The sequence below is a fragment of the Oncorhynchus clarkii genome, chromosome 3 (assembly GCF_045791955.1).
Source record: "Oncorhynchus clarkii lewisi isolate Uvic-CL-2024 chromosome 3, UVic_Ocla_1.0, whole genome shotgun sequence".
In the NCBI taxonomy this organism is placed as follows: domain Eukaryota; kingdom Metazoa; phylum Chordata; class Actinopteri; order Salmoniformes; family Salmonidae; genus Oncorhynchus; species Oncorhynchus clarkii.
The window spans coordinates 28662704-28687931 of NC_092149.1; the positions used below are offsets into that span (position 1 = coordinate 28662704).

Here is a 25228-nt window from a genome sequence, read left to right on the forward strand (position 1 = left end):
GAGAACAGGAGTGATTCTTAAAGAAAAACTAACAGGTCTGTGAGAGACGGAATTCTTACTGGTTGGTAGGTGATCAAATACTTATGTCATGCAATAAAATGCAAATTAAGTACTTAAAAATCATACAATGTGATTTTCTGGATTTTTGTTTTAGATTCCGTCTCTCACATTTGAAGTGTACCTATGATAAAAATTACAGACCTCTACATGCTTTGTAAGTAGGAAAACCTGCAAAATCGGCAGTGTATCAAATACTTGTTCTCCCCACTGTAGCTTTGCACTTCTTTTGTCATCTGATGAAAATTAGGCTATTTTCTGCTGAATGTGTTGCAGTAATGTGTTTAGTAAAAATGTGAAGTAAAAAACACTGACTTTCATTATAAAACTCGACCCCTGTTAATGCAAAGCTGGACTCATCTGCTCCCGCTTTCTCCCGTGCTATTTACGAACACACACATGACTGTCTCAACTGTTCTGGGGAACTAAGGTAAGCTTTATAATATAAAATAAGGTGAAATGAAGAACGCAATCTGCTTTATCTCCTAACGCATTGCACAAGTTGACTGCAGGTATTTACAAAATACAAACTGCTACAAATATGAAAATGTATTGAAAAACTTAAAATAAATCATTTTTAATGGTATTGAAAAACCATCTTGTGGCTATTTGCAAATACCCCGGTATAAGGTATACCGCCCAAGCCTAATACCCATCACCACAGATTAGAATGTGGACTCTGTATGCTTTCTTGTTTTCGTCACTTCTTTTTTTTAATCCAGTGATCATGTATAATCTGAAGGCTGTAGTAGATTCATACAGATAATCAACATCAAGTATACTGAAATTGGATTTCAACATATGCTCAATTTGTGCTGATATCATGATTCTATTCTTACATTGATTCCATTATTTGTCTTTACAAAAGAATGAGACCACAGGCATTGGTTTTATTGAAATATCCTACTCTTTTCACAATCAAAACAACTTCCTGCGGAGCTATTGATAAACCTTTGCGTATAAATGTTACGTCTCATTCTGTCTCAGCCTAGACTAAATGTCCGCCACCTCCCAGGTTGGTCATTCTGGTGTGTGGTAGTCTCCGAGTGTCGTGGCTGGCGACTGCCTCCGTGTGTGAAGGCAGGGGCCCTTTGTGGTGGCAGCTGAGCGAGGCGTGGCTGAAGGGAACAGGTTGACACGTCTGTTAGGACTCGTCCCGCTCCTCTTGATCTCTACCCTTTAGCTGTGACTGCTCCCAGGGTTGGGAGATACCAAATTTCCCCTGATTAGGAGAATGAGGCAAGGCTTTCAGGGAGAGACACTAACATAAATCCATGTTGTTGTTGTTGTTGGACAGTAGTCTTGTTCAGAGAATTTGGGTCAAGTCCTTTGGTTTTCTCTCCCAGCACTGTTGATATTCATGAATGAGATAATATTAGTTACTAAATGTTAATGATGTTGGAAGGCTGTTTAGGGTAAAGTGGGTCGGATGTGTTGGCGTCTTTCTTTTGAGAATCCATAAATATCTTGGTGGCAGCTGTTGCCTCCTAGGACTGAAAATTGTTCTGAATGGTCAAACCCTGAAGGAATGTCTGTCAAGTCTCACCCCAGGTCAGAGGTTTAGGGGTTTACTACTTTTACCCTGCAGATTATTCCCCTATAATAATGCATTAGAGAAAATTGTTTTCACATGTTACTGAGAAGTTATTGTTGTTATGGTTGACACAATTGTAATATCAATTGTCACGAAATTAAAATGCTGTACTGCAGTTTATTTTTATTAGTTATTTTTGTGCATTCCCTGAGAAGGAAGCAGATTTGCATAATTAGGGTATTCATTGTCAAACACTTGAAAGCATATGAGGTTTGTTCACAAATCTATTAGTCACTTACAAAGAGAGTACCAAATGGGCTTGTATTGAACAAAGCATCTGTGAATTTCCTATTATACTGTTAGAGCAGAGAGTTCCTTCTAAAGACACACCTTTCATGGTTAATTTTCTATTTCTTTATTTTATTTTAAAAGTGTCCTTTGTAAGTTAATGTTGTCAAGATACCAGAATTTTGACTTGGATACCGATACCAGGTTTAGTATCACAATACTCGATACCATCATGATACTAAATACCAAAACGGTACCATAGTAAAAATAAATAAATAATTGTATATTAGCAAGTCACAGAATGGCACTTGATTCAGACAGATAAACTCAGCTACTGTTCTGTTCAATTGTTGGGCGTCTTTTGAGTTCAGTATCATTATATTTGCAAATGTTTGTAAAAAATTTTTTTGTCATGTATGCATTAATTGAATCAATTATACAATGATTTGACTTTGGTAAAAAACTATTTAACTACAAAACAACATGGTCAATCTCTATTGCTAAAACAGGGTAAATCAAGATGTAGCATAGGTCTTCACAATACAGGTGAATGCATATTATTCAATACTGTGTGCATGCAGTTATTGAGCTTGTTTTAGCTGATTTCATGGGTCTACAGACCTATTTTCTTGGCAACTGCTAGGAGAACATTACTTTATTGTACTGATCATCAACATTTGCATATGTCCTCCTGAGTGGCACAGTGGTCTAAGGCACCTCAGTGATCAGTACAATAAAGTAATATTCTCCTAGCAGTTGCCAAGAAAATAAGTGTGCCACTAGAAAACCTGGTTCGAGTCCAGGCTCTGCCGCAGATAGCCGCAACTGGGGAACCCATGGGGCGGCGCACAATTGGTCCAGCGTCACCCGGGTTAGGGGAGGGTTTGGCCGGCAGGGATGTTCTTGTCCCATCGTGCATTAGCGACTCCTGTGGCGGTCCAGGCACAATGCACGCTGACACGGTCACCAGGTGTATGGTGTTTCCTCCGACACATTGGTGCGGCTGGCTTCCGGATTAAGCGGGCTTTGTGTCAAGAAGCAGTGCGGCTTGGCTGGGTTGTGTTTTGGAGGACGCATGGCTCTCGACCTTTGCCTCTCCCGAGTCCGTACCGGAGTTGCAGCGACATGACAGGACTGTAACTAATTGGTAGTATACCACGGAAAAGGGGTAAAATAAACAAACATTTGCATAGAAGAAGCAATCTAACCTTTTATAAATGTGTGCGCTGCCTCTTTAAGAAATGTAATGAGGTCATTTGCTGAGGCAGAATGTGGCTGTGGAATCTGACTTTGTGGCTATGGAGTCTAGTGTAAATCAGACGGGAGGCAAGGGAGACAAAGAAGTGAATTAGTTTTTGGTGGCGAGTTAGACGAAGTGAACTAATAAAGTTTTTTTTGGTGACACTCAGCTTTGAAATCAGCATATTTTGCATTATGGTTATCACAAACAAAGTACTAGGGTACTGAATTCAGCTGTAGCCTAAGCTAGCAAGGAAAGTTAACCTACAATTTAAAGCTGGATTCTACCGGTGTCGTCTTGCATTGTAAAAGTATTCTAGCCTGTCTGGACATTGTTTTGTGAACAGTAATGAACAGTTTCAACATTTCTACATGCTGTGTTACATTTTTCAAGTGTGTTAATTTCTGTGCAGCATGAGTGGGAAGCTAATGCAGCCCAGACAGCTCTAGCAATGAATGAGTAAGTGGAGCAGGTGCTTTACTCCGCATGCTCTAAAGCCATAGCGCAAAGAACCTGCTTTATTACAGGGGCTGCGGTCAGTGCGCTGATAGACAGACTTGATCCTTTCAATCATCGTTCAGGTAGACCCTGAGCGACGTGAATCTGGACTAGGGTAGCTGTCCAGCACAGAGCGGTGGAAGAGCTCTATGGATGTTTATTTACATGTCCTTTTCTAAAACAAAATGTCCCTTCCAGTATGGTTGGGTATCACAAGGGACCTTACGATATGATATTATCACGATACGTTGGTTCTGATACAATATGTATTGCTATTTGATACTATTGACCTTATTGAGATTCGATGTTCCAAACATATTGCTCACCAGATGTTTTTCGACAGAGATACAAGAGAGAGTTTTGTAAAAAGTAAAAATACTGGAGTTTTCGTGCAGGTACAGCCAACTAGCGCAAAATAATTTTGTGATATTGTCAAAACTATTTTTCCCCCATCACTATCTTTCAGCATAATAATTCAATGATACATTTGGTATTGTGACTTTATTCAGGGTAAAAATAAAAGCCTTCATTCTTTAATTCTCTCCATGCTCTCCATACTGCAGCATTACCACCATCCCTCTCCCTTCTTGATGCCCATACTCCACCACCACACGTGGGCCAGCAGCACCACATAGTCCTGGGCATCATTCACATTAGTCACCGGAAGAGAGGAGGCAGTCACATGGATCCCCTTATTAGGCTATGGGCCAACACAATGTGTTCAACATGGAGAGCCCCAGTCTGCCTTACTAGCACATGGACGATAAGAGGAGAGGAAGGGAAAAACCTGGAGAGGGGCAGCGAAATAAGGCCATTATCAATCACTGGTGTTTGTTGTGGAAGTAATTGTGTCCTCAAAGTGTCTTGTTGTGTTTAGGGCTGTTGTGCATTTTTCCCATCCATGTGCATATTTCCTCTCTGATACTCAAAGGGAGCCGTTTCATTTCCTTCCCTCAGATGTATCCATATGAGTTATTGATATGAGCATTTCAACCCTTTATTAACCAGTTGGGTTCTGGACATAGACGTGCCTTTACCAATAAAGATATTTGCTGTATTTTGTGGAAACTCAATGACACAACTTCAACAGACTCCTGGCCTCCCATTTCCCACACCCTCTCGACCCCCTCAGAGATTTGAAGGTCATGATAGGGCACAGCCTGAGATTTACTCCTTGGGAAGCGGAGTCATTCTTGAAAACAGACACAAATGACAACTTGTACATATGGCATTACTTCTCAACTCTCGTGTAGATTTCTCCAGTTTTCCAGCTTTTAATTGGGCTTGATTGTGAGATTATAGCTAATCAAGTCAGAGCCTTCAGTTGTTCCCTTGAAAGTTTTGCCTTCTTGCATGACACAATAGCAATTTTAGAGGCAAAATATGTGACTACATGCAACGTGTAACAGAAAAGATAGGTCAAAAGACCATTTCAGAACATCTACAGATTTGGGGCTGCATAGATCAGCACTAGTCCGGTGTGCCCAACCTTTCAACAGCTGAGCATGTGTGAGGAGATGACAGGGGGTAGCGGAGAGGGGCTGTTGGAACAAAAGGTGTGTAGGGGCAGCTGCCACTGCACTTACAGCAGCTTGTGAATCCAAAGGGAGAATGTACACGCACTTGTACTGGCCAGGGAATAGAGGGGGGGGGGGGGGGGGGGGGGGGGGGGGGGGGGGTGTATAGAGGATCTGATAATCTACACAGCCTAACTGCATATTAGGGCAAAGGATGACCTGGGAAGAGTATGATAAGGGGTTGACCGGGGGGACGAGGGGGGGGACGAGTTGACCAGGGAATGGATGGTGGTTGACCAGGGGATGGAAGGGGGGTTGGTTGTCCAGAGGGAAAGCGAGCCTGGGGAGTGGGTCTCCAGTGTGAGGGGCTCTGCTGCAGTTGTCATTTCTACCAGTTGTGTGCAGGATGGACACACCACACTTTGTTTGGACCCCTCTCACTGGGAAAATGCCTGAACTTTGACTTAGAATACTCTGGGTGCCACTGTAACTGAGAGTCTTTTGGATTCAATTCAAAGTGCTTGTTGGTGCTTTCTGCTTTTTAAAGAGTCTTTTTAAACTTGCGCCTCTGTTTTTTGACTGCGGCCCACTGATCAGCCAAGGGTAAGGGCAACCAACACCGGCATTGCATTTTCATATAAGATTTGTTACTTCCTTACAACGTGACTTGTGCATTAACTCAAATGTTGCTCCAGCTAAATGCCTAATGAATTTAAGAGAAAAATGTCCCTCCTGAGCACAGTATGAGGCCTCTCCTCAGGCTTAAGTTCTAATGAAAATAAGTTGTCTTGGTGGAATAATATTACTATAAGACTGTGCTTTCAGCATATTATTTCACAGAACAGCCACACATTCAGGGTAGTTACTGTGTTTTATGTTTTGCTTTTGTGGTTTAGTAATCAGTATAGGAAGCTAGTGATGGCAGATGTCAAAGACTGTGAGGTGACTTACTGTGTGGCTTGTGCTTCACTAACAGTTTCCATACTGGTGGTTTGGTAAAGCCTACTTTGTGAGTTCCCCACTTCTTCTACAGCAGCTCATGTGGCTCTGTAGGCCTAAGTGACATATGGTTTATTTGATAGATTTTTGGTAGCCAGTTTTCATCCAAGTGCCATCTACATACAGTAATAGCCTAAGGGTATGCGTTTTCACTTTGAGTGTTTTTAAATGTTAGCATTGTGCTAATATGCTATTAAATATGGCCTTACATTATCGATTTATTTTTCTGTTCTGTCGTGACTCGCATAACTGTGAGACGAATAACTCTTTCAAGCTACTGATCTGTGAAGTGTGGTTAGTTAACTCCAATTTTACACGTTTCCATTGCAATTTGCTGCTCACTGCAAGTCTGTGTTTTCAATATGTGTTTGAGACAGTAATGAAAAGGAGTTGAGTTTTTAAAGACATGTCAATTCTACTTCTTTTAATTATATTCATGTAGCATGCTTAATAAAGTCACCGATTATATACTTTTGAGCAAAAGGCCTTGCTAATGATCATGCAGCCTCAATAAATGCTCCTACAAAGAATAACAGAATGATGAGAAATGTTGTGTGAGTCACTGCAGGTGCATCGAAGATGTGCAGGATACAATGGAACTAGGTTGAACTCTTCAAATGAGGTTAGTGAAAGAACCTTGGTTGTCTAACCAAAAATGTACACTTATTACAGGTTTGGTAAACACATTGCAAGCTCCTTCTATACATAGAGTTGTGCAAAACATGGGTAATCTCCTGAAAACAACATCACAAGTTTTGGTGTGCCATTGAGTATTTTCAGACTCATTATCATGTTTATATCATAGAAACATGGTACTGTTCTATGTACATTAGCTTTAATTCACTAATGACTGTAGTCTTAAAAATAAACATGTGATATTATATAATGATAGATGGCTGTACTTAAGTGCCAGTCAACTATCTTGATCTTGTCTGTCTACCTCTTTTGTGAGGCCTTATTGACAGAAGGGAGGGGCATCCAGTAGGTTTTTCTAACCGAAAGGCTGAGAATAAATAGAAAGATGATGGGTTGAGTATTCCCATTAGAGACATACTGGGGTAAGAACCTGTGGAAAGCAGCAAGGGATACTATAACCTAGGCACCTGTTTATTATTTTGTTCTGGCATGGCCCTAGGAGCGTTCCAGGTGAATGGGAGCAGTTGCCAACTCCCAGGGCTGAGTGAGTGGGTGTGGTCCTGTTTGTATGTGAGTCTGTGATGTCACCTGACAGGTCAAACCACATTGCCACAGGAATGGCGTGGTGATGGAGACGAGCCTCTGTCAACAACAAACCTGACTACACCAGTCTTGTGGACCTCTTTGTGTGTGTTTGTGCACAGTTAAGTCAGAGTGCCTTCTGCGACAGACTTGTTTGTGATTCGTTGTGCACTACCGGTCAAAGGTTTTAGAACACCTACTCATTCAAGGGTTTTTCGTATTTTTGTACTATTTTATACATTGTAGAATAATAGTGAAGACATAAAAACTATGAAATAATGCATATGGAATCATGTACTAACCAAAAAAAGTGTAAAACAAATCAAAATATATTTTATATTTGAGATTCTCCAAATATCTACCTTTTGACTTGATAACAGCTTTGCACACTCTTGGCATTCTCTCAAATCAAATCAGATTTTATTGGTCAAATACACATGGTTAGCACATGTTAATGCAAATGTAATGAAATGCTTTTGCTTCTAAACTCAGCAAAAAAAGAAACTGTCAACTGTCCTCTCACTGTCAACTGCTTTTATTTTCAGCAAACTTAACATGTGTAAATATTTGTATGAACATAACAAGATTCAACAACTGAGACATAAACTGAACAAAAACTGTCAAGAGGGTCATGTCAGGATGAGCCTGCAGGAAGGGTACCACATGAGGGAGGAGGATGTCTTCCCTGTAACGCACAGCATTGAGATTGCCTGCAATGACAACAAGCTCAGGCCGATGATGCTGTGACACACCGCCCCAGACCATGACGGACCCTCCACCTCCAAATCGATCCTGCTCCAGAGTACAGGCCTCGGTGTAATGCTCATTCCTTCGACGATAAATGCGAATCCGGCCATCTCCCCTGGTGAGACAAAACGGCGACTTGTCAGTGAAGAGCACTTTTTGCCAGTCCTGTCTGGTCCAGCGACGGTGGGTTTGTGCCCATAGGTGACGTTGTTGCCGGTGATGTCAGGTGAGGACCTGACTTACAACAGGCCTACAAGCCCTCCGTCCAGCGCCTCAGCATATTGCGGACAGTATGAGCACTGATGGAGGGATTTGCATTCCTGGTGTAACTCGGGCAGTTGTTGTTGTTACCATCCTGTACCTGTCCCGCAGGTGTGATGTTCGGATGTACCGATCCTGTGCAGGTGTTACACGTGGTCTGCCACTGCGAGGACGATCAGCTGTCCATCCTGTCTCCCTGTAGCTCTGTCTTAGGCGTCTTACAGTACGGACATTGCAATTTATTGCACTGGCCACATCTGCAGTCCTCATGCCTCCTTGCAGCATGCCTAAGGCACGTTCACGTCGATGAGCAGGGACCCTGGGCATCTTTCTTTTGATGTTTTTCAGAGTCAGTAGAAAGACCTGTTTTTAGTGTCTCAAGTTTTCATAACTGTGACCTTAATTGCCTACCGTCTGTAAGATGTTAGTGTCTTAACGACTGTTCCACAGGTGCATGTTCATTAATTGTTTATGGTTCATTGAACAAGCATGTGAAACAGTGTTTAAACCCTTTGCAATGAAGATCTGAAGGTATTTGGATTTTTACGAATTATCTTTGAAGGATGGTCCTGAAAAGGGACGTTTCTTTTTTTGCTGAGTTTAGTTCCGACAGTGCAGTAATATCTAACAAGTAATCTAACAATTCCCCAACAACTACCTAATATACACAAATCTAAATGGGTGAATGAGAATATGTACGTATAAGAATACGGATGAGCGAATGCCGAGCGGCATAGGCAAGGTGCAATAGATGGTATAAAATACAGTATATACATGTGATATGAGTAATGTAAGATATGTAAACATTATTTACAGTGGCATTGTTTAAAATGACTAGTGATCCATTTATTAGTGTCCAGTGATTGGGTCTCAATGTAGGCTGCAGCCTCTATGAGTTAGTGATTGCTGTTTAGCAGTCTGATGGCTTTGAGATTGAAAAACAGCTTCTATCTCTCAGTCCCAGCTTTGATGCACCTGTACTGGATACAGCTTTGATACACCTTCTGGATGATAGCGATGTGAACAGGCAGTGGATCGGGTGGTTGTTGTCCTTGATGATCTTTTTGGCTATCCTGGGACATCGGGTGCTGTCCGTGTCATGCAGGGCAGGTAGTTTGCCCCCAGTGATGCATTGTGCAGACCCCACCACCCTCTGGAGAGCTTTGTGGATGAGGGCGGTGCAGTTGCCATACCAGGCTGTGATACAGCCCGACAGGATGCTCTCGATTGTACGCCTGTAACAGTTTGTCAGGGTTTTGGGTGACAAGCCAAATTTCTTCAGCCTTCTGAGGTTGAAGAGGTGCTGTTGCGCCTTCATCACCACACTCTGTGTGGGTGGACCATTTCAGTTTGTCTGTGATATGTACGCCCAGGAACTTAAAACTTTCCACCTTCTCCGCTGCTGTCCTGTCGATGTGGATGGGGGATGCTCCCTCTGCTGACTTCCCTCCTGAAGTCCACGATCATCGCCTTTGTTTTGTTGATGTTAAATGATAGGTTGTTTTCCTGACACCACACTCCGAGTGCCCTCACCTCAGCCAGCTTCATGAGGTAGTCACATGGAATGCATTTCAATTAACAGGTGTGCCTTCTTAAAAATGTATTTGTGGAATTTCTTTCCTTCTTAATGCGTTTGAGCCAATCAGTTGTGTTGTGACAAGATAGGGGTGGTATACAGAAGATAGTCATATTTGTTAAAAGACCAAGTCCATGTTATGGCAAGAACAGCTCAAATAAGCAAAGAGAAACGACAGTCCATCATTACTTTAAGACATGAAGCTCAGTCAATGCGGAACATTTCAAGACCTTTGAAAGTTTCTTCAAGTGCAGTCACAAAAACCATCAAGCGCTATGATAAAACTGTCTCTCATGAGGACCGCCACAGGAAAAGAAGACCCAGAGTTACCTCTGCTGCAGAGGATGAGTTCATTAGTTACCAGTCTCAGAAATTGCAGCCCAAATAAATGCTTCACAGAGTTCAAGTAACAGACACATCTCAACATCAACTGTTCAGAGGAGACTGTGTGAATCAGGCCTTTATGGTCGAATTGCTGCAAAGAAACCACTTCTAAAGGATACCAATAATAAGAAGGGACTTGCTTGGGCCAAGAAACATGAGCAATGGACATTAGACCGGTGGAAGTTTGGTATGGAGTCCAAATTCAAGATTTTTGGTTCCAACCAAAAAGGAGGAGGAGGTGTTATGGTGTGGGGGTGCTTTGCTGGTGACATTGTCTGTGATTTATTTAGAATACAAGGCACGCTTAACCAGCATGGCTACCACAGCATTCTGAAGTGATACGCCATCCCATCTGGTTTGGGCTTAGTCCCACTTTCATTTGTTTTTCAACAGGACAATGACCCAACACACCTCCAGGCAGTGTAAGGGCTATTTGAACAAGAAGGAGAGTGATAGAGTGCTGCATCAGATGACCTGGCCTCCACAAGATGGTTTAGAGTGAAGGAAAAGCAGCCAACAAGTGCTCAGAATATGTGGGAACTACATATTGGGAACTAAAGACTGTTGGAAAAGCATTCCAGGTGAAGCTGGTTGAGAGAATATCAAGAGTGTGCAAAGCTGTTATCAAATCAAAGGGTGACTACTTTGAAGAATCAAAAATATAAAATATATTTTGATTTGTTTTACTTTTTTTTTGGTTACTACATGATTCCATATGTGTTATTTCATAGTTTGTTGTCTTCACTATTATTCTACAATGTAGAAAATAGTAAAAAATAAATAAAAACCCTTGATTGAGTACGTGTTCGAAAACTTTTGACCGGCAGTGTGTGTGTGTGGTGGCGGTAGTTCTATGGCAGTTGGGTGCTTTGAGGTTGTGTCTTTGTGTATGTGTGTGTGTGTGTGTGTGTGTGTTTGTTGTTGGGGTAGACTGCAGTATTGACAAGACTGGCAGCGGGGGTGTGATTCACGAGCCGAGTAGCGCAGATCTATTTACCGCCCATCCCAAACCTGTCCAACCTCCTCCAATTTCCCACCCCTTTCTAGAAGTGCTGCTCTTGCACTGCAGCTACCCCCTCACAAAAAACGCACCCTACGATTGGTGAAGAGGAGGGGGGTGGGATCATATTCCCCTGCCAGTGTTGGCAGCATGCACACAGGCGCAAGCCCAGTCACAACCAAACAGCAGACCCAGGTCCAGCCCCCATCCTTCCTTCCTTTCCTCAAAAGAATCCAAGCCCACCACCATACATTTCTCCACCATATCACTCACACAGATTCACCTTCACACTGAACACTTTGGTTAATAAGGCACAATGCACACCCGTCTAACCAAACAAGCGGTCAGTCAACAGGCAGAGTGGAGCGGGCCAGCCGAGCGGAATGGCTGTGCAGGAACATGAGGCAACAGGCTGTAAATATCCCACAGCTGGTGCTGGGACTACAGCCCAAGGTTGGGGTGAAAGCACAGAGTCCCACTGGGCAGGATGAGAGAGAGATCAGTAGCTAGTTACTGCCTGTGTTTGCGGATACGTCTTCCCCAATGAAAGGCTAACTAATCAGACTCCTGCTCCTCTGTTCAGGTGGCCTCCATGCCTCGGGTGTGGATTGCAATGATTATACGCAATACCATGGTGGCACTCTGGTTTGATTGAATTAGATTCGATTTTGAGTAGCAATTTCATTTGTATGGAGCAGCCAGACTGTCATCGTTCATACAGGGAGAAGGGATTTTACCTTTACCCTAGCTAGGGTGACCATGGTGATACTGAATATAAGTATTGATTTGCCTGGACCACAAACTGAGAGCGAGATCTGTCTTGTTGATAGCCTCCCCAGAGACCGCAGCCCCATGCAACCAGAGAGGGAGATTCTGGCTGCTTCCAATGAAACCTGAGTCCTCAGCAGAGCTGTAGGTGACTCCTCTGATATTGGTGATGTCTGCCAACAAGGCAGTGTAAGCATATACACAGCGAAGCTTGTAACTGCTCTCAAACAGATCTGGATACATAAAACATAACCATTAATTAGCTGCCAATGAGAGGTAATTTAATTGTAAAGGTTAGTTTTCTCCTGTTTTGGGTGTAAGTAACAGTTTCCTAACTATAGAGTAGCTGTGTTTGTTATGAGCAGACTGTGGTCAGTCCTGGTAGGCTCTGGTGCTGAGTGGGAAAGGTGATGGATTTCTCAGCAGTGCTCTGGCCTGACTCCAGTAGCCTCCACCTCTGACTGTTGTCTCTGCGCCCCCGGGTGCTCTGATCCAACTTAAAAAGAGATGGACGTGTGTGTGTGTATGTGTATATATATATATATATATATACACACACACACACACACACACACACACACACACACACACACACACACACACACATATATATACACAATTGACAGCTTGACACGTATAGCCGACTACACTGACAGGCTGACAGTCATACATACACGTATATACAGTATGCATTGACAGAAGGACATACATGTTCACAAAACCTCTCCAACACATCTCTCTGCACATATGCTCTGCTGCCGTGGCATGCAATTGTCGTTTGTGCTATATGTCATGACTCAATCGTGACCCCTGTGCCTCTGCACTGTAGGCTATAACACATGATGCAGGATGGATTAGGTGGTGGCAACTCTATGCGACACTGTGGCTCCTACTGTGTTGCACCACCTTGTAGCTAATGACTCTGCTCCCTCATAGGCTGAACAGGAGGTGGTCCTCTGAAATGGTTGAAAGAACAGCAACAGATGTTCTGAACTTACACACAAATGATGCACCATTGTGTATCTGTTCTTTTATGGATTATTCTGCCGTGAGTGCGTTACGGTTCAAAGATCTTCCCCGTGTAGTGTAGCTGTTGATAGTATACTGCACACTAAAATATCTTCAACAATAAAGATACAAATTTCATATATTTTAGGGGGTTCCTCGGGGCTCAATGCAAGGACCACTGCAGAATAGCTTTTATCAGTGTTAATCTGTTCCTTGTCTAAAGTGTCTCACACTCCCTAGTTCAGTCAGTCAGTAGACACTCTCCAGGCCCTCTGCCTTCAATGTGAGAGGAGAGATTCTACCTGACATCAGACATGGGAGGCTGACTCCCGCAGCATGAAGGGTAAAAGGTTGAGGTTTGAGCACCCGGGCAGATAAAGCAGCCTTTTCATGTGTGACCGGCCCGCAGCCCAAAACAAATCCCACGGACCGCTGCCTTTGAACTGTAGACCAATGTTCCTATGGCAGGAGTAGTGCTCTGCTCACTCACTAGTTCTCTACTATTTGAGTGTATAACATAAAACTCAAAAGTGTTTTCTGTTTTAGTTTGAGTATTTTCAGTATAAACCTGTTACTTCTACAGTCTTTGGCAAATATAACAACCCCCTCCAGAGTTTCTCTTGTTTGCTAGTATATAATGGGCATTCACATCTAAAAGGACCCATGAGCACACACATGTGAAGTTCATAGGAGCATGTCAAATTGGGTGTCAAATGAAATGTTTTAGAAATTAAGGCATACAGTGCCTTGCGAAAGTATTCGGCCCCCTTGAACTTTGCGACCTTTTGCCACATTTCAGGCTTCAAACATAAAGATATAAAACTGTATTTTTTTTGTGAAGAATCAACAACAAGTCATGAAGTGGAACGACATTTATTGGATATTTCAAACTTTTTTAACAAATCAAAAACTGAAAAATTGGGCGTGCAAAATTATTCAGCCCCTTTACTTTCAGTGCAGCAAACTCTCTCCAGAAGTTCAGTGAGGATCTCTGAATGATCCAATGTTGATCTAAATGACTAATGATGATAAAGACAATCCACCTGTGTGTAATCAAGTCTCCGTATAAATGCACCTGCACTGTGATAGTCTCAGAGGTCCGTTAAAAGCGCAGAGAGCATCATGAAGAACAAGGAACACACCAGGCAGGTCCGAGATACTGTTGTGAAGAAGTTTAAAGCCGGATTTGGATACAAAAAGATTTCCCAAGCTTTAAAAATCCCAAGGAGCACTGTGCAAGCGATAATATTGAAATGGAAGGAGTATCAGACCACTGCAAATCTACCAAAACCTGGCCGTCCCTCTAAACTTTCAGCTCATACAAGGAGAAGACTGATCAGAGATGCAGCCAAGAGGCCCATGATCACTCTGGATGAACTGCAGAGATCTACAGCTGAGGTGGGAGACTCTGTCCATAGGACAACAGTCAGTCGTATATTGCACAAATCTGGCCTTTATGGAAGAGTGGCAAGAAGAAAGCCATTTCTTAAAGATATCCATAAAAAGTGTCGTTTAAAGTTTGCCACAAGCCACCTGGGAGACACACCAAACATGTGGAAGAAGGTGCTCTGGTCAGATGAAACCAAAATGGAACTTTTTGGCAACAATGCAAAACGTTATGTTTGGCGTAAAAACAACACAGCTGAACACACCATCCCTACTGTCAAACATGGTGGTGGCAGCATCATGGTTTGGGCCTGCTTTTCTTCAGCAGGGACAGGGAAGATGGTTAAAATTGATGGGAAGATGGATGGAGCCAAATACAGGACCATTCTGGAAGAAAACCTGATGGAGTCTGCAAAAGACCTGAGACTGGGACGGAGATTTGTCTTCCAACAAGACAATGATCCAAAACATAAAGCAAAATCTACAATGGAATGGTTCAAAAATAAACATATCCAGGTGTTAGAATGGCCAAGTCAAAGTCCAGACCTGAATCCAATCGAGAATCTGTGGAAAGAACTGAAAACTGCTGTTCACAAATGCTCTCCATCCAACCTCACTGAGCTCGAGCTGTTTTGCAAGGAGGAATGGGAAAAAATGTCAGTCTCACGATGTGCAAAACTGATAGAGACATACCCCAAGCGACTTACAGCTGTAATCGCAGCAAAAGGTGGCGCTACAAAGTATTAACTTAAGGGGGCTATTTTTAACATGATTACCCCACACGTACAATTATCTGTAATCAGTCGAGCAGTGAATTTCAAACACAGATTCAACCACAAAGACCAGGGAGGTTTTCCAATGCCCCGTAAAGAAGGGCACCTATTGGTAGATGAAAAAAAGAAAAGCCGACCATTGAATATCCCTTTGAGCATGGTGAAGTTATTAGTTACACTTTGGATAGTGTATCAATACACCCAATCACTACAAAGATACAGGCGTCCTTCCTAACTCGGTTGCCGGAGAGGAAGGAAACCACTCAGGGATTTCACCATGAGGCAAATGGTGACTTTAAAACCGAGTTTTAATGGCTGTAGTAGGAGAAACCTGAGGATGGATCAACAACATTGTAGTTACTCTACAATACTAACCTAAATTACAGAGTGAAAAAAGGGAAGACAGTGCCATATTGCAAAGAAATTAACTTTATGTCCCGCATACAAAGCATTATGTTTGGGGCAAATCCAACACAAAAATCAATGAGTACCACTCTTCATACTTTCAAGCATAGTGGTGGGTGCATCATGTTATGGGTATACTTGTCATTGGCAAGGCTATGGAGTCTTTTATGATAAAAATAAACGTATAGAGCTAAGCACAGGCAAAATCCTAGAGTAAAACCTGGTTCAGTCTTATGGCTTGGGGGTAGAAGCGGTTAAGGAACCTTTTTGTCCTAGACTTGAAGCTCCGGTACGGCTTGCCGTACTATAGATGGTGCAGCTGTAGAACTTTTTTTGGGATCTGGGGACCCATGCCAAATCTTTTCAGTCTCCTGAGGAGGAAAATATGGTGTCATGCCCTCTTCACAACTGTCTTGTTATGTTTGGACTATAATAGTTCGTTGGTGATGTGGACACCAAGGAACTTGAAACATATCGACCTGCTCCACTTCAGCCCTGTCGATGTGAATGAGGGCCTGTAGTCCTATAGTCCACGATCAGCTCCTTTGTTTTGCTCACATTGAGGGAGCGGTTGTTGTCCTGGCACCACACTGCCAGGTCTCTCACCTCCTCCCTATAGGTTGTCTCATCGTTGTCGGTGATCAGGCCTACCACCGTAAGCAAACTTAATGATGGTGTTGGGATTGTGCTTGGCCACACAGTCGTGGGTGAACAGGGAGTAAAGGAGGGGACTAAGCACACACCCCGGAGGGGCCCCAGTGTTGAGGATCGGCGTGGCAGATGCGTTGTTGCCTACCCTTACCAGCTGGGGGCCAGCCCGTCAGGAAGTCCAGGATCCAGTTGCAGAGGGAGGTGTTTTAGTCCCAGGGTCCTTAGCTTTGTGAGCACTATGGTGTTGAATGCTGAGCTGTAGTCAATGAACTCACATAGGTGTTCCTTTTGTCCAGATGGGAAAGGGCAGTGTGGTGTGCAATTGAGATTGTGTCACCGGTGGATCTGCTGGGGTGGTATGCGAAATGGAGTTGGTCTGGGGTTTCCGGCATGATGGTGTTGACCAGCCTTTCAAAGTACTTCATGGCTACCGATGTGAGTGCAACATGGCGGAAATATTTTAGGCAGGTTACCTTCGCTTTCTTAGGCAGGATACCTTCGCTTTCATCAAAAAACTTTTTACGCGATGTGGCTGACGCAACAGATCAGAACATTTAGCTTAAAATGTTGATCAACTACTAGGCTATTTCACATTATAAGCGCAGCACTGCGCACATGGTAGTAGGCTATGTTCCATTAGTGGAAAACACCATAATCAAAAGTGATTCCAAATGCAATTATGCATGTAATGCTTTTATTATAAAGGTGAGTTTTATGGTGAAAATGATCTTCCCCACACTTGAAACTCACGTGCTGCTTATGTGTGCCAGTTAGGCTCTACACCCCTTGTGATACAAACCTTATTAAAATATATAGGTCTATGTGCTAGGCTACATGAGGTGTGCGACTATGATTCAAAAATGGCTCAAAAAAAGGTATTGTTTCTTATGCTTGGCATCATTCACAAGTGTTAATATATAATTCACAAGTGATAGGCTAATATTGTCACCCATCAGACTATTCTTGATTTAATCTTGTCTTTACATATACTAAATAATATATGTGTGAAATTTGTTTTGATTTAGAATGGACTATTATCATGCACCTGTATCGAAACGGGGGCAGTGGGAAAATGTACATCTATGCACTTAAATAGCGAATGGAGGACGCTTTTCCCCGTGAATTATCCTGTTGTAAATATAAGCAATATACTTAATATTAAGAAAGTTGAGAAATTAATATAGTAAACCTAGCCTATAGAAAGCTGATCCTCCTCTTTTTAGTAGAGGCCATCATTGATGACAGTGTGGTTAGAGGGACAATAGAGTGCTGAGTACCAGGCAGTTAGCAAGTTTGGTAGGGCTACTAATGACCATTAGCACAATCAGAGCTTGGAGAAGCCTAATTACCGTGACTAAATGGTCACATGGAATTTGATTGCCTTCATGACTCGTGACCACCAGTGTGGCGGTAACGCGGTTTTACTGCAACAGCCCAACTTGTGCCTTGAAATTCCGTTACAAAAGCCCTCGAATCTTGAAGATATGTTCTTATTTATCTCCCTCATGAGGAGGGAGGATAATGAATGTTCACAAAAGTAATAAGTAAAGGAAGACCAACCAAATAGTTGTTGTGTTTTTACTAATATCAAGTTTGTTAATTAATTATTAAGTTATTCAAACTCGTAATTCTGTTACCAAATCATTAATCGAACTACTGATAAATCTGCAAGGGAATTGCTGCAGTTGATTTGCCTACAATGGGAAATCATAGTAGTCACAAACCACAGTTGGGTCACCTGCTACTGTCCTCCCTTCCACTGGCATACTGTTATGTTCAGATCATAACTGTTTTTCTCTTTCTGTCATCTGGTGGTCAAAGCAACACTGTAAAAACAGTCTGGACATCCTCTACCTCCTCACTCACTCACTCTCCCTTTCTCAATTTCAATTTAAGGAGCTTTATTGGCATGGGTAACATATGCTTACATTGCCAAAGCAAGTGAAATAGATAATAAACAAAAGTGAAATAAACAATAAAGAATTAACAGTAAGCATTACGTTCCAAAAGAATAAAGGCATTTCAAATATCATATTATGTCAATATACAGTGTTGTAATAATGTACAAGTAGTTAAAGTACAAAAGGGAAAATAAATAAATATAGGTTGTATTTACAATGGTGTTTGTTCTACACTGGTTTCCCTTTTCATGTGGCAACAAGTCACAAATCTTGCTACTGTGATTGCACACTGTGGTATTTCACTTAATAGATATGGGAGTTTATCCAAATTGAATGTGTTTTCGAGTTCTGTTTGGGTCTGTGTAATCTGAGGAAAATATGTGTCTCTAATATGGTCATACATTTGGCAGGAGGTGAGGAAGTGCAGCTCAGTTTCCACCTAATTTTGTGGGCAGTGTGCACAGCCTGTCTTCTCTTGAGAGACAGGTCTGCCTTCAGCAGCCTTTCTCAATAGCAAGGCTATGCTCACTGAGTGTGTACATTAGTCAAATATTTCCTTAATTTTGTGTCAGTCACTGTGGTCAGGTATTCTCTGAGTGTACTCTCTGTTTAGGGCCAAATAGCATTCTAGTTTGCTCTGTTTATTTGTTAATTCTTTCCAATGTGTCAAGTAATTATCTTCTTGTTTTCTCATGATTTGGTTGGGCCTAATTGTGTTGCTGGACCAGCTTGCTTAGGGGACTTCTCCAGGTTCATCTCTCTGTAGGTGATTGCTTTGTTATGGAATGTTTGGGAATCGCTTCCTTTTAGGTGGTTGTAGAATTTAACGTCTCTTTTCAGGTTTTCGATAATTAGCGGGTATCGACCTAATTCTGCTCTGCATGCATTATTTGTTATTTTACGTTGTACACGGAGGATATTTTTGCAGAATTCTGCATGCAGTCTCAATTTGGTGTTTGTCCCATTTTGTGAATTATTGGTTGGTGAGTGAATCCCAGACCTCACAAACATAAAGGAGAATGGGTTCTAGAACTGATTCAAGTATTTTTTTTGCCAGATCCTAATTGGTATGTCAAATTTTATGTTCCTTTTGATGGCATAGAAGGCTCTTCTTGCCCCTCTCTCTCCTCCCTCTCTCGTTAATGTCACCTCTCCCGGTTCTTACTGACACCAACCCTCTTTCCATTTACTGTAACAAGCATCCTCACCCACTGGGCACTGACCAACATCACACTTCCATGGATGTTGAAATTTGGTCAGTCCGCCCTGGCTGGACCAAATTTGTTCCAATCATAGAAGTCTATGTTTCACAAGTTTGGACAGTAGAGTAAAGTAGAGTACAATACACCAGTAAAGTACAGTATAATTGAATGTACTATACTGAACATATCTACTTTACTGTGCTCTACTGTACTCGACTCTACTGTGATGTCCAATCTTGTGAAACATAGACGTCTATGATTGTTTCAGATTTGGTCTGGTCCGGACCAACCAAATGTGGTCTTGTTTGGGGGCGGAGCTCATTACAATCATACCCAGTGTGTAGAATAATACCCAAAAGAAGGATGTTGCATATTTCTACTTTTTGTTTGTGTACCTATTCAGGATACATCACCATGAAGAGAATTATATTCATAGCCATAATTATGCATTTCTATATAGTACAGATCAGGGACTCATGATGTAATTCTGTTACCGTAACTCTGTTACCAGATGTAAATTCACTTCACCTACTGTAGTTCAATAACCAAAATATTATTTTTCAAACTAAAGGTGTTGAATGTTCTTTCTGCAGATATATTTTAATCTTAATTTGAGCAGATATTGACTTTTTTCTAAAATGTGGTCGCTTAACAAACTGAGGGAGATTTTACAGTAATTATATTACCAAACTTTGCATCTGCACAGTTCTTCTAGTAAATGCGTTTTTGTGAAATGTTCCGTGTAAATTGTTCAAAGTAGTCCTTGTGCATTGAGTTTTATATGCTTTGTTAAACTTTGAAATCAATTGTTTTTGTTGAAAATGTATGCCAAAGTGAAAAAGCGTAATTCCATTGCCACGGAAATGCCCTAATACAACACCCTCCATATTTTCCATGTAAAACGGGACCCTGGAGATACCTCTATTTATTTTGTTAGGGCTTTATTTTTAAGAGAACAATTATGACATGCATAACACCCTTTCCTCAGACTTCTCCTATTGTCCTGCCTCCAAGCCAAATACGTAGTGCATAATTCATGGAGAACGCATTGCCATAGTGAAGGCAATTGATTCAACTAAAAGAAAATGTGTGGTACCTGCACACACCGACACACAGAACCCGTTCTGTCACATCATTGTTTTGTTTTTTATGGTAATGGTAGCAGAGCAGGCATTAATCAGGGGGTGGTTTTACTATTCTCTCAGGTAAACAATGTGGGTGATGTAGTGTTGAAACTGCACTCAAGGCTTTCCAGATGCACTCACTCTAATGCAATGTCTTGGCTCCCACTGTCATGCGGGTGTGTGTGAACAGTACACAGTCTGGATGTATATATAGAGAGCTATTTTTAAGGCTGAACCACAAATAGTAGTAGTAGTGGGGCTTAATTAAAATGGTCCATGCTTCTGTTGCCATTCCTGGGTTGCTGTCTGCTCGTTCGTTCATTCATTCATTCATGAATTCATATGCACACATGTACTCTGCACTTTCTCATTTGCCCTCTTTCTTTTTGTTGTTAGAAATTGCTATACATTGCAAAAAATGTTTAGTTAAAGGGGCAATCTGCAGTTGCTGCACCCACTTGAACTTGAACTAATTAAAACAATGATATTTACCTAATGATTCTTAAAAGAATATAACTTTCGAAATGCCTTATGAGCTTAGTTAGTCACACCCCATCAGAACCCAAAATAAAAGCTTGTTTTTACTCCAATGTTTGTAAACATTATACATATAAACAAACACTATATAGCCTCAAAACATAGTTAAAACGATCATTTAGATTCTTATAGATGGTCGGTCCATAGCTCTTTCTCAGAATTTGAGAGTGGTTACATTTATCCAGTCCCTTCCCTCAGCCTTTTACCAAAACAGAGATGGGGTGGCCAGCTTTGTTATTAATTCAACTGCCAGATTTAACCTTGATGTTTCTGTCTTCAATTAAATATTTATTTTTAAATACACTTATTTTCATTATATTAAAGGAACACTGTGTTATCTAACATGGAATGGTGCCAAATTACCACAGTTTAGATAACAAAACCTAGTGGTAATGATAACATTACTGGTTCAGTGACAGAATCCAAGAGCCTACTTCAAAACGCAACAGAAGCTCTGAGCACTAGCGTCCCGCCCACACATGGCGAGCATTCTCACTGGGCCATGGGGCCGGGCTCTGCCTTCGATTGGGAATCACATGCAGCGTATCAGGTCGGGCAGGCAGGGAGTTGAGGCGGGCAACCAACAGATCAGTTATGTGGCGGTGATGCCTCTAATAAAGCTGACACAGCACAGCCTCTCTCCCTGTGGCCCCCCTGAGGGGCACACTTGCCCCCATGGAAACACTAACCCCAAGAGAAGGGTTCTCCATCCTTCAGTTCCCCCCGCTGCTGCTGCGGCTGCTCTTTCAAGTGTGCAAGTGTGCTTCTAATTTGTCCGAAAGGAACCCTGACTTAAATGCATCGCTTTGGTTTCTCTGTCGAGTACTGTGGAGGTTAAAAGGCTAAGACAATTGTTGATTCTGAAGGATGTTGGCAGGAATGGTACATGAACGATACCTCTACCTCTCCCGAATGTCATACTGATACGATGCTCTGTTTTCCAGGAGTAACACACCTGCAGTAAAGAGGGGAAGAGGATCCTAATTCAGAGGACCAGTGGATGACCTGCCTGCTGTACAGACCATGATCTGAAGGCCCCGCCACGTGGTCCCATTCTTCTTCCTTATTTCCTGCAGGGGTAAGAGCTCCTAGACCAGCTGCCATAGACAGGTGGAGCAGAGGGAGATAGAGAGAGTGTGTACGAGAAAGAGTGCGACAGCCAAGCGCCTAGTCGGCAACAGTGCCCACCAACCACCTCCACAGGACAGCCGTGCCCTCCGACCCCGCCACGCCCCCTGCCCCTCCCACCGCCAGACCGGAACCATGGGAAGGAAAAAGATCCAAATACAGAGGATCACAGACGAACGGAACAGACAGGTGTGTGTGTGTGTGTGTGCATAATGTTTATTTGTATCTTAGAACTCTATCATGCCTATGACTACACCAATATTTTTCCAAGACGATGACAGGTTAAATGATCCTTCTAAAAATGATTTACTGGTTAATGGGCTTTGGTTCATTTGAGCTTATTGAGTAATGGATGTGATGCGTCTGCCATCCCCAAAATGTCCCTGGCTGAGTAGAACCTGAGTGTTTTAGACACTAGGTGGATCGAGGTCCTGAAGTCATCTTAAGCTTTTTGTATTTCTTTATAGGTGCCCATTTTCATAGAGCAGCACACAGATACTCAAAATGCTTCAGGCATTCAAGCATTATGTTGATTCATAAAAAGTTGATAGAAATATTGGTGAACCATCATCCTACTAGGTGTTGATCACAAAATACTGTCATTAGCACTAATGGATTGGCCCTGTCCCCAAGGCTATAGACTCTGACGGAAATTCAACAGCATGTGAAATACATGTTGTGAAAAGAGAGCGTGAGAACCACAAATACTTTACATAGTAATGGATTATTAACTGAACGCCGAATGCTACAGAGACCATGAACACTCATGAAACATTGCAGGTGCAGAAAGTAGAGCAGCTGGGGAGGTTGTGGTTGTCACTGTGGCTTCCTCCTCTCCTCGCCACACAACCGCACTCATCAGGACACGGCCATGAAACAACTCATCCCTCTCATGGCGGATGTCTTGTTCTGTCGTTCGTTGCCATTGGTTACTTGAAATTCTATTCTTAATGTCAGTTATGTTCAGCTTGTTTATCTTGGCATTCATGTCGAAGGAAGGATCAAGACTAATTATTGTCGAAGACTCTGTGTACCTCACGCCTCCGACAAATCAGAGCATTTCTATTCGTGATAAACCGTCTTATAATTGGTTATGAGAGTCATTGTAATAGTATTGTTTATCAGCTCTGTGAGCCTGGCTTGCCATTGTCCTCGCTGAACTTTCTTCCCCTTGTTTTTCTATGTTCTGGTGTGTGTGTGTGTGTGTGTGTGTGTGGAGTTGATTGTGGGAGTGTGTGTGATGGGGTTTGAGGGAGGGGGTGGTAGGCGGTTGCCCATGGATACGACCCCGATATAATTTGATTTGTGGCAGCGGGAAGCAATGAGTGAGCAAGAACGACACAGAGAGGAAAAGGGAGAGAAAAGGAAATGAGGGCGAGGAAATGAGAGAGACGGAGACAGTGAGAGAGGGAGACGGAGACCGTGGGGAGGACAAGGAGAGCACAAGCTGGCTCCTGCCCCATAGAGAGGCATCAGTGTAACATGGGGGTGCTCAAGCAATTATAGAGAGAGAGGGGAGATGGAAGAGCGAGAAAGAGAGAGCGAGCAATTGAAGGTCTCACATGGCAGCTGTAGAATTTGCCTGTGTGGTTCCTTTCCGTGCGTCTGCTTCCTCGCACTCCTCTCTGATCCTGTCTACAGCAAAACAAACAAACTCAAATTCCCCCATTGCATAAATGCCTCAAAACCAAGGGAGTGGTATTAAACACAACCACAACACACTGCAGGACCTCATCCCGGTTGTCACCTTTAATTAGCTGTCTGTAATGTGTTGTTTGTTCACACAGTGGCTGTTCTCTAAGAGACTATTATTTACTGTTATTGATATAGTCCCTCCCACTTTTATTACATTTAACCAATTATTACTACAAATTCCTTCACTTTTACAGTATCGCTAATGTTATTGTTCTTCCTTTTTCCTTCTATGCCAAATATCCCCTTCTCCCTCCCAATACCCCCCCCCCCCCCCCACAACATCCCTTCCCTACCACCCTCTAATATACCCCCCAATATACCCGCACCATCCCTCCCCTCACAGGTGACGTTCACCAAGAGGAAGTTTGGTCTGATGAAGAAGGCGTACGAGCTGAGTGTGCTGTGCGACTGTGAGATCGCCCTCATCATCTTCAACCACTCCAACAAGCTGTTCCAGTACGCCAGCACCGACATGGACAAGGTCCTGCTCAAATACACCGAGTACAATGAGCCCCACGAGAGCCGTACCAACGTCGACATCATGGAGGTAATGGAGGAGGGAGAGAGGAGGAGGAGGAGGAGTTACTGTGTAGTCCCTGCAGGAGAGAGTGAACAGGGTGGTTGTGTGTTCTGAGGGGGAGGGGAGAGGTGTTACAATATGGTATTTTAGTACAGTGCCATGGTGGAGAGGCAGTAATGAAATGGCTCGCTGTGTTTCATTTTGTTTTAATATCCGTGGTTGTAATAGTTGTAATTTGGTCGTAATATGGTCATAATATGCTTGTTTAGAAGGTAGTTTACATTTGATAACACTTTATTTTAGGGTTTGCCTATAACCTGTTGATTGTTTTATTTTGTATTATATATTTTTAACAAATTAAGTAGGCAATATTTCTGTTCATGATTTATATTTGAAAGCAGGCCCACGTGACCTGGTGTTATGTTTTCTTGATATCAAGAGCAGTTTTATTTTTGACTACCACCACTCTGGTCTGGATGAGCGCTTTCAATCCAAAGCCATCAGCTCCATCAGGTCTTTATTTATGTAGCGAGAGAAAGGGATGTTTATTTCTTTCTCTTTTCTTTTTTAGAGTATTCAAGATCGCTTTTATTTTTTGTGTGTGCTTTTCTCTGAATCTTTGGTTGAATCCAGAGTTGTTTGGATGTGTTTGTCATAGCCAGAGTAGACAAATATAAACACAAGCTACAAGCCTTAATTCCTCTTAAAGCAAATGTCTAGTGAGAGGGCAGGTACAGTAACTTCCATGAGATTACCTCAGAGAGACCAAGAAGGAAACAGATCAAGAGAGACTGAGAGGGCAGTTAGCCTA

The 25228-nt window shown here is 42.4% G+C and overlaps 1 protein-coding gene across 10 annotated transcripts in view; it reads left to right on the plus strand.

Moving 5' to 3' along the window:
• The window catches only part of LOC139392495 (myocyte-specific enhancer factor 2D homolog), a 78772-nt gene that overhangs the window by 15664 nt on the left and 37880 nt on the right, over positions 1–25228 (plus strand). For all 10 annotated transcript variants that reach the window (XM_071140491.1, XM_071140526.1, XM_071140535.1 and 7 more), the window contains exons 2-3: positions 22019–22391; positions 24241–24444. In XM_071140491.1, coding sequence (XP_070996592.1) covers positions 22338–22391; positions 24241–24444 — 258 coding nt within the window. In that variant the 5' untranslated portion in view covers positions 22019–22337. The remainder of the gene's footprint in view (positions 1–22018; positions 22392–24240; positions 24445–25228) is intronic.